This window comes from Rhinichthys klamathensis, unplaced genomic scaffold (assembly GCF_029890125.1).
Source record: "Rhinichthys klamathensis goyatoka isolate OS25496 unplaced genomic scaffold, OSU_Roscu_1.1 h1tg000618l_1, whole genome shotgun sequence".
Taxonomy (NCBI): Eukaryota; Metazoa; Chordata; class Actinopteri; order Cypriniformes; family Leuciscidae; genus Rhinichthys; species Rhinichthys klamathensis.
Genome location: NW_026607070.1, coordinates 89,797 through 99,354, shown reverse-complemented (window position 1 = coordinate 99,354; position 9,558 = coordinate 89,797). Strand labels below are relative to the sequence as shown.

General features: G+C 45.0%; 1 protein-coding gene across 1 annotated transcript; it reads right to left on the bottom strand.

Annotated features, from left to right (window-relative positions):
• Nucleotides 1-6,313: 6,313 nt before the first annotated feature.
• Nucleotides 6,314-8,876, bottom strand: slitrk5b (SLIT and NTRK-like family, member 5b). The gene has a single exon (XM_056240902.1). It carries the CDS (start codon nt 8,874-8,876, stop codon nt 6,321-6,323), a length of 2,556 nt encoding a protein of 851 aa, XP_056096877.1. The 3' UTR covers nt 6,314-6,320.
• Between the last annotated feature and the right edge of the window lie 682 nt (nt 8,877-9,558).

Here is a 9,558-nt window from a genome sequence, read left to right as displayed (position 1 = left end):
CCTCCTGTCTCCGTCAGGATTACCCTCCTCCCCCCTCAGCTCCTCCTGTCTCAGTCAGGATTACCCTCCTCCCGCCCCAGCTCCACCTGTCTCTGTCAGGATCACCCTCCTCCTGCCCCAGTTCCTCCTGTCTCTGTCAGGATCACCCTCCTCCTGCCCCAGCTCCTCCTGTCTCAGTCAGGATTACCATCCTCCCCCCCCAGCTCCTCCTGTCTCCGTCAGGATTACCCTCCTCCCACCCCAGCTCCTCCTGTCTCAGTCAGGATTACCCTCCTCCCCCCCCCCCCAGCTCCTCCTGTCTCAGTCAGGATTACCCTCCTCCCCCCCCCCAGCTCCTCCTGTCTCAGTCAGGATTACCCTCCTCCCGCCCCAGCTCCACCTGTCTCTGTCAGGATCACCCTCCTCCTGCCCCAGCTCCTCCTGTCTCAGTCAGGATTACCCCCCTCCCTCCCCAGCTCCTCCTGTCTCAGTCAGGATTACCCTCCTCCCGCCCCAGCTCCTCCTGTCTCAGTCAGGATTACCCTCCTCCCGCCCCAGCTCCTCCTGTCTCAGTCAGGATTACCCTCCTCCCCCCCCCAGCTCCTCCTGTCTCAGTCAGGATTACCCTCCTCCTGCCCCAGCTCCACCTGTCTCAGTCAGGATTACCCTCCTCCCGCCCCAGCTCCACCTGTCTCAGTCAGGATTACCCTCCTCCTGCCCCAGCTCCTCCTGTCTCTGTCAGGATCACCCTCCTCTCTCCCCAGCTCCTCCTGTCTCAGTCAGGATTACCCTCCTCCCTCCCCAGCTCCACCTGTCTCAGTCAGGATTACCCTCCTCCTGCCCCAGCTCCACCTGTCTCAGTCAGGATTACCCTCCTCCCGCCCCAGCTCCACCTGTCTCAGTCAGGATTACCCTCCTCCTGCCCCAGCTCCTCCTGTCTCAGTCAGGATTACCCTCCTCCTGCCCCAGCTCCTCCTGTCTCCGTCAGGATTACCCTCCTCCCCCCTCAGCTCCTCCTGTCTCAGTCAGGATTACCCTCCTCCCGCCCCAGCTCCACCTGTCTCTGTCAGGATCACCCTCCTCCTGCCCCAGCTCCTCCTGTCTCTGTCAGGATTACCCTCCTCCTGCCCCAGCTCCTCCTGTCTCCGTCAGGATTACCCTCCTCCCCCCTCAGCTCCTCCTGTCTCAGTCAGGATTACCCTCCTCCCGCCCCAGCTCCACCTGTCTCTGTCAGGATCACCCTCCTCCTGCCCCAGCTCCTCCTGTCTCTGTCAGGATCACCCTCCTCCTGCCCCAGCTCCTCCTGTCTCAGTCAGGATTACCCTCCTCCCCCCCAGCTCCTCCTGTCTCCGTCAGGATTACCCTCCTCCCACCCCAGCTCCTCCTGTCTCAGTCAGGATTACCCTCCTCCTGCCCCAGCTCCTCCTGTCTCAGTCAGGATTACCCTCCTCCCGCCCCAGCTCCTCCTGTCTCCGTCAGGATTACCCTCCTCCCGCCCCAGCTCCTCCTGTCTCAGTCAGGATTACCCTCCTCCCTCCCCAGCTCCTCCTGTCTCAGTCAGGATCACCCTCCTCCCGCCCCAGCTCCTCCTGTCTCAGTCAGGATTACCCTCCTCCCTCCCCAGCTCCTCCTGTCTCAGTCAGGATCACCCTCCTCCCTCCCCAGCTCCTCCTGTCTCCGTCAGGATTACCCTCCTCCCCCCCCAGCTCCTCCTGTGTCAGTCAGGATTACCCTCCTCCCTCCCCAGCTCCTCCTGTCTCAGTCAGGATTACCCTCCTCCCCCCCCAGCTCCTCCTGTCTCCGTCAGGATTACCCTCCTCCCACCCCAGCTCCTCCTGTCTCAGTCAGGATTACCCTCCTCCTGCCCCAGCTCCTCCTGTCTCAGTCAGGATTACCCTCCTCCCGCCCCAGCTCCTCCTGTCTCAGTCAGGATTACCCTCCTCCCTCCCCAGCTCCTCCTGTCTCAGTCAGGATCACCCTCCTCCCGCCCCAGCTCCTCCTGTCTCAGTCAGGATTACCCTCCTCCCTCCCCAGCTCCTCCTGTCTCAGTCAGGATCACCCTCCTCCCTCCCCAGCTCCTCCTGTCTCAGTCAGGATTACCCTCCTCCCGCCCCAGCTCCTCCTGTCTCAGTCAGGATCACCCTCCTCCCTCCCCAGCTCCTCCTGTCTCAGTCAGGATTACCCTCCTCCCGCCCCAGCTCCTCCTGTCTCAGTCAGGATCACCCTCCTCCCTCCCCAGCTCCTCCTGTCTCAGTCAGGATGGCACTCTTGATTTCCCTTGAATCAGACTAAATTCTCAAATTATGTTGTACATTGAAATATTGACATTAATAATATCTGCAATACATTCATGTTGGTTGTGTTCTGTTTACCCTGAGGGGGGTTATTGCTGCTCTTATCCATGCTGGGCTAACCCGAACAGAACCAGACCGCCAATCCTAACTGTATGCTATTGTCAGTCTTATTTGATGATAGTGGTCCTTTGACAGAAATTTCTTTGAAATAAAAAAAGAAAAACAATTGATGAGAAACAAACTTTTAAAACTAAAAAAATAGAAATGTCGCCTTGGCAAAAAACTCAATTAAAATAAGTTTAAGTTTAAGTAGAAGAAAAAAATTATTAAAACAATAGTTCTTCCAAAAAATAAAGCTGTATTGAAAAATCTCATAAAAAATGACAAAAGCACATAAGAAAAAGGAAACGTAAACTAAAATGAAAACTGAAAACATAAAAAAATTAAAAAATGTTGAAATTAATCAAAAATGATATATATATATATATATATATATTAGATGTGAAACACTTAATTTTTTTAGATTTATAACGTTGCCTTGGCAACCAACTAAAATAAAATAAGTTGAAGTACTAAAATTGGTTAAAAAATAATTAAAAACACACAAATATATATATAATTAAAAAGAAAAATAGTTCCAAAAATAAAGCTAAATTGAATTTATTTTTAAACAAATGATAAAAAACAATGTTAACAAAAAAATATTAAAACCTACACTAAAATGAAAATAAAAATATAAAAATTAAATCAACATCAAAATATTAATAATACTACATAAAAAAACTGTCAATTTGATGGTAGGTGAGTAAATTCTGACAGGAATGAACTGTTTCTTTAAGATGCAATATAAATATAGAGTGTGAATGAAGAGAATTGAACACTTACTGAGTAATATCGGTCTTTCTAGTATATTTCATTGATTCTTCAGAATATAAAGCTAGAGATCTGCAGGTGTTAACGTCAGCGATATAAAGCTCTCGTTCCTGAAGCTTCCTGAAACTCTGAGGCTCGTTCTTCAGCCACGCGTCTTCGGGAAACTGGGAGAAACTGGGAGAAACTGCATCATCGGCAGCAAATCTAACCAAACTCCACGTTTCACACAAGGAAAAAGAAAGACGATGGAAAGAAGCTCATTCTCACTGGCCAATGGAAGCTCGTTTCCGACACGCATACAAAATAAAAAAGATACTTGAATTAAGACTTTTTATCTCACAATTCTGACTTTCAGAAACACCAAACCAGCATTAGAGACGCTGCGACGCCATTGGTCCACTGCTTACTCCAGTTATCCAATCACAGCCTCTGATGAGTTTAGCTCACATGAGCTTATTGTTGCACACCATGGGATTTATTTAATAAATGTGTTTCCAATTTTGTATGCACCTTTTTAGAATGTACGCACGTTTCCATCCAGCATTTCTTTTTTATGCAATATCCCAAATTTGCATGAAAACAGTTGGCTGGAAACACGGCTAATGCGAGATCTGTGTGACCAGTTTGTATGATAATTATGAAATGCATTAATCTGTGGTTGGCATGAAGACGCAGCAGGAGAACGCCGACTCCTCCTACAGAACCACATCGCCACAGGCTCTCAGCGCCAGAGACACTGACCCAGCCTCGGGTTACAGAGAAAACAGGCCAGCGGTTCCTCTTCACTGGTAATGAACATATTTAAAAGGTCATGTGAAAAAGCAATCGAAAAAAGCCTGAGATTCTGGATAAAAGTCACACGTGTGACGAGCTGCTCTTGTGTTTCCAGTGTCTCGAAGTGCACGCTTTTAATGCAAGCACATTTTCAGCCATTAGATGTTCCAGTCATTGTGTCTATAGTTTGGACTTTTCTCCAGCATCTGCACAAATGAGCTGAAATCTCTGAAAGATTTGTACGGTCCTGGTGGAAGCAAACAGCCATATGTTATCAGTCAATTATTCAGAGGTTTATTTAGGAACATATGGACGCTGAAGACAAAACTTCAGTGCAAAAACAGATTCGTTCAATTTGCACATATAGTCACACAATATAGTCATGACACAGACTTTAAAAAAGCATGAAATAATGGTTAACAATTCCAGTATTTTACAGAGATGAGAAGAAACACTGATGTTCTGCAGCGACGGCTGTTTTTGCATAACAATCTCTCCAGACTCTCTCGCCTGAAGCCCTGCATGAAATTTTCATTGGCATTTGCTGAATAACAAACCCTTGTGTAAAAGAGGCTTGGGCTGTTGTTTCCTTCACTGAGTCACACATCAGAAGCTGAAGCTGAAGGGGTTTGCTCACGGTTTCCCTGCAGTCGTCGCCGGCTCTCATGGAGATTCGCATTAGCCGGCGTGGGCGGACAAACTTAAAGGGAGTTTACAATATTGCACAGCAACTGTAGGGTAAATACTGTACACTTTGTGCTTTGAATGCATATGCCTTTTAGATCATGTACATACTCAGAAAAAAATCAATAAAAACACATTTCTCCCTTTTTCCAGCATAATTAAACGGACAGTCAATAGAAATGTTACAAAAATCTTCTTAATATAATTTAAGCAAAAAAAGTGCAAAGATCTCCAGAATTGATATATGCAAGTCCACCAGTATGATTTATGAAAGAATGTGTACATACACAACGAAACCGATTGTCCCTTTTGGTCACAGGTGCTTAGAAATAATAATAAACTTACATCTTTAAGACAAGTGTCACTTTTATATTCACACACAGAAATCACCCATCGACCTAACAGCGTATTAAACTCAGGATACTGAAGTATATAATAACACTTTTGAATAAGATATGCATGAGAGAATATGGTGTGAATCTCACAAAAACACCCCAAAATTTAAAAGCAAAAATAAAAAAAGGTCATTAAGATTTGCTCTATGGTGACAGTTTTACGTTTTTTATTTTTTATTATTAATTTAAATTAATAGGTAATTAATTGAATGATGTCTTTGATGTAATAATAATACAATCAATAAGTTATGGAAACACATTTTTACATTAACTCATAAAAATAATTTAAGCAATAAAAAAAAGTATTATAAGGTAAATGAGATTCGACTTGAAACTGTATGGTGCAGTTCGGTCACTTTTGACCAAAATGTTAAGCTTTTTGAAAGCATATTTTTTGAGATATCGACCTCAATTTTGGAGCACAGCTTGTTTAGATTTATGGTTTTCAGTTTCTCTCAGCTTTAGAGTGAAACGTATTTAGAAAAAAAATATTTCATATAAAAACAGAGTATTTTTGTGCATTTTTCATAACAATAAATGTAAATTTTTATAACTAAGTTTATTTTTCTAAACTTTTTTGTTACTTCAGCAATAATCTGCCAAGTGTCGTCTTTAAGAACAGAACAAACTTCCGTCTGTGATCCAAAGCATTCAAGATTCACGATCAGATTCAGTTCAAAAAGTGAATAAATGGATTATACCTACTTTATAAATATAATTTAGTACCATAAAATCCCCTAAAATATTTATATATTTTTAAATAAAAAACATTATCGAATTAAAATATAGTACAATCATTTCATTGAAATAATAAAAACATCATTTTTGACCAACAACCGAGCAGGAGGTTAATATAATTTTTATATATATAATAATATATAATATAATAGTTTAAGTATTATATTATTATTAAGTATATATATTATTATAATAATATTAGAATTTAAGTTTAAAAAAATTCCAGTGCATTAAAAGCAACTATTTTAAATTGACCAATTAAATAATAGTTTGTTTCCACATTAAGATGAACTCGATTGACAATAGAAATTGAGGGAAAATGTGCTTAATTGTCCAGCAAATAATGTCACAATGCAATCAAACAAAGTAAATAAAAATAATAGTAATAAATATAAGCAAAATATAATTAAAATATAAATAAAATGAAAATCATTATAAATATAGAATCGTCAAAATATCAAAATAACAACTTTTCTTCCTTTTGAACTTTGAGGTGCACAAGATTCACCCTCATATCTCTCAGAAAACATGTTTTCTCCCCAACTTTTTTTTTTTTTTTTAAAGAAAATGAAATACATATATTTCAGAACTGAGTGAAAGTTGTCCTTTTCTCATGAACCTCCAGATAGTCGGGCTCGAAGTGCAGCTTGGCTTTGAGCTCCCAGTACTGGCTCCGGCTGGGCTCGATGTAGACGGCGGCCGGCGGGGAGCAGAACATCACGGTTTGCTGGACCCGCTCGGGACTCAAGAACTGGCCCTGGACCCGCTCGGGACTCGAGTACTGGTGATCCGAGTACTGATGCTTGCATGCTAAACTCCCCCTGTACGAGCCCGGCTGGTCCCTGGCCAAGATCTCCCGGTAAAAGTAGTTGTCGTCCAGAAGCGAGTGTGTGTTTAGCGTATCCGGCGTTCCCGCGCTGAACTCGGATCGGCTCCGGACTTCATCATCCGAGTTCGACGCCAGAACTCTGAGTTCTTCGAAGTCCCTGTATCTCTCCATCGCGTTTCCCTCGGCGTTATTCTTCGCTAGGCTCTCGGCCGCCGGCGGGATGAACTCGTACACGTGGCTCGCCGACGCTCTGGCCTTATCGGTATAAATCGCACTGGCGTTTGCCGAAGCTAACCGCTCCGACTTTTTCCGGCGCTTCATTATAACAGCGAAAAGCCCTGCCGCGACAAACACGGATAATATAAAAAGCATCAGCAAGGCGAGAATCAGCACTGATAGTGGAACCGTGGGATTGTGCACGTCATAATCCAAAGTTTCTAAAGTGATGGTGCTTCCGGGAACGGATTCCTCCGAAGGCGACGCTACGGAAGACTGAACGTTTGAGGTTTCCGGGCAAAGTTGATAAGAGCGAATGAAGCGCATGTCTTCGCCCGAGAGCCTCGGGGGAGATTCGCACGCGACGGAGTTTAAAACGACCCCGGCGCCGAGTGTCTCCAGCCAGCTCCGCATCTCCACCACGGCACACGAGCAATCCCAGGGGTTCTCGAAGAGGTCGATCTGCACCAGATCCGCCAGGTCCTCCAGGACGCCGGCGACCGGCAGACTGCGGAAGTGGTTGCCGCGTAGATTCACTCGCGCGAGGTTTAATCCGTGGAAGACGCCCGGGGGAAGAGTCTTGAGGAGGTTGTTATTGAGGAACAGAAGCTGAAGATTGGGAACCTGTTGAAAAGCACCGTTCGCAATCTCCCGAACCACGTTATACTCCAAATATAAAAACTGCAAGCTTTGTAGCCCATAGAACATATCCTCGGAGAGGCGCTCGATTAAGTTCCCGTTTAAGTACAAGCGTCTTAAATGTATGAGCTGGCTGAACGTCCGGTCATGAACGACGGAGATGCGATTGTTTCCCAAGTGGAGCAAATCAAGTCCGGTCGCGCCGTTAAAGTCCGAGCTGCACACCGCAGAGATGTAGTTCCCCGTTAAATACATCTTTTTAGGATTGTACGGCTTGGGATTGAGATCCGAGATGCTTTCGATCTTCCTCTCCTGGCAGTTCACGTTCAGCCCGAGGTCTGAGATCTGCAGATTGCAGGAGCAAGCGTTCGGACAGTCCAGGGGAACCGGGGACTTCGTCTGGAAGGCTAACATCGGGCCGTAGTTCTGCGGCTTGCTAGTGGAGCGAGCAGTCGGTTTAACGCGGAGCTTTCCCGGGGGTCGGCTGGATTTAGTGGCGCGCAGGACTGTGGAGGAGGCGAAGCCCGGGGCTGACGTCGCCGGTGTGCTTTTGTAGAGGATCTCGCCGCCGTGAGCCGGTTCTGCACGCATGTCGTACTCGGCGATTGCTCTCAGAGGACACAACTCCTGCTTGGAGATCTCGTCTAAGTCTCGACCGTGAAGTCGAAACGGCGTCTCGCAGACAACATCTCCAACTAAAGCCGTGTAGGAGATGCTCTCGAGCCAGGCTTTGAGTGCGATGAGCTCGCAGGAGCAGTTCCAGGGGTTGTCCTCGAGCTGCAGCTCCACGAGGCGACTCAAGTGCTCCAGGAGCCCGCTGTAGGGAAGCACTTTCAGCTGATTGCCTCTTAGATCGAGATGCGTTAATGGAACGAACTGAAAGATGTTGTGCGGCAGAGCGGAGAGAAGGTTGTCATTGAGGATGAGTACCTCTAAGTGACGTAAAACGCTCAAGGCTTTCGACTCAACGTGGCTGATGTAATTATAGTCAATCTGCAGGTACTCCAGGCTTTCAAGTCCGAGGAACGTGTCGTCCTTCAACACTTCGATTTTGTTATTGTTCAGATGCAGTCGTTTTAATCCCTGAAGTCCGTTAAACGCACCACCTTCGATTTCTGATATATCATTGTTGCCTAGATGTAGAATACGGAGTCCTTCGTACTGAACGAAGTCGTTGAGCGAGACTTTCTTGAGCAGATTCCCTGTGAGCAGAAGATGATACGCAGTGAAGTGTAAAGGCATCACCTCCGCCAGACTGCTAATCCCTCTGTTCTCACAGCTGGCGGTGAAAACACCCTCTCTTTCTTCACACACACACAGGCCTCCACATATATCCCCGTAAATATCAAACATCGCAATCAACCTGAAAAACGTTGTGAAAGTCCATATGGCTGATATCCACATATGCATGTTCATGACGATGGACGGCGGTCGAGGAGAGATGTGTGCTGTCATCTGAGGAGAGAAAACACAAGCATGTCAATCATGCAACTCATGACATAAGCATGCACAATATCAAAACCACAAAAAAGGACTAACTTTGGTTGTTGATATCATTAGGTACAGTGCATCCAAACTTGAACACATGCCCTGAAAAATTAAAGACTAAAATGGATATGTCATTCTGTAATGTTGTTTTAGGAAGTATGCATATTGCAGTTCATTAAAATACTAGTGCATTTTTAATGTTTGGCATTTTTTCTTTACTTTTGTGCACAAAAACCTGTCTCGTCCACGAGTATAAAAAAGGCCATAGAGGTGGCAGAGCAAGTCAGATCATAGAAGCATTGCTTATTTGTTTATGCTTGCATGTGCGTTCGCATTAGCTGGACCGCCTGAGAGAAGACATGTATTGTTTTTTTGTGTGCAAATTAAGCTAAAGCATCAGCTTTTACGATACTGTTGACAAGTTATTCCAGATTTGAAATATGCATGCAAGCATCAATTCAGCACTTAATGCATGATGAAATAAATACATAATATCACAATTTTACAGTTTTTGGTCTTTCCTGTACTTGCATGACTTGAAGTATTAGTGCCAAACTTGAACACAACCATTTTAGTTTTTAATATTTAAGTGCATATGTCATTCAACTTACATTGTTTTGAAAATGATGCATATTGCAGTTCATTACAA

What these genes read in the sequence shown, in the direction of transcription:
- slitrk5b (XM_056240902.1), bottom strand. Translation starts at nt 8,876, where the DNA reads ATGACAGCACACATCTCTCCTCGACCGCCGTCCATCGTCATGAACATG.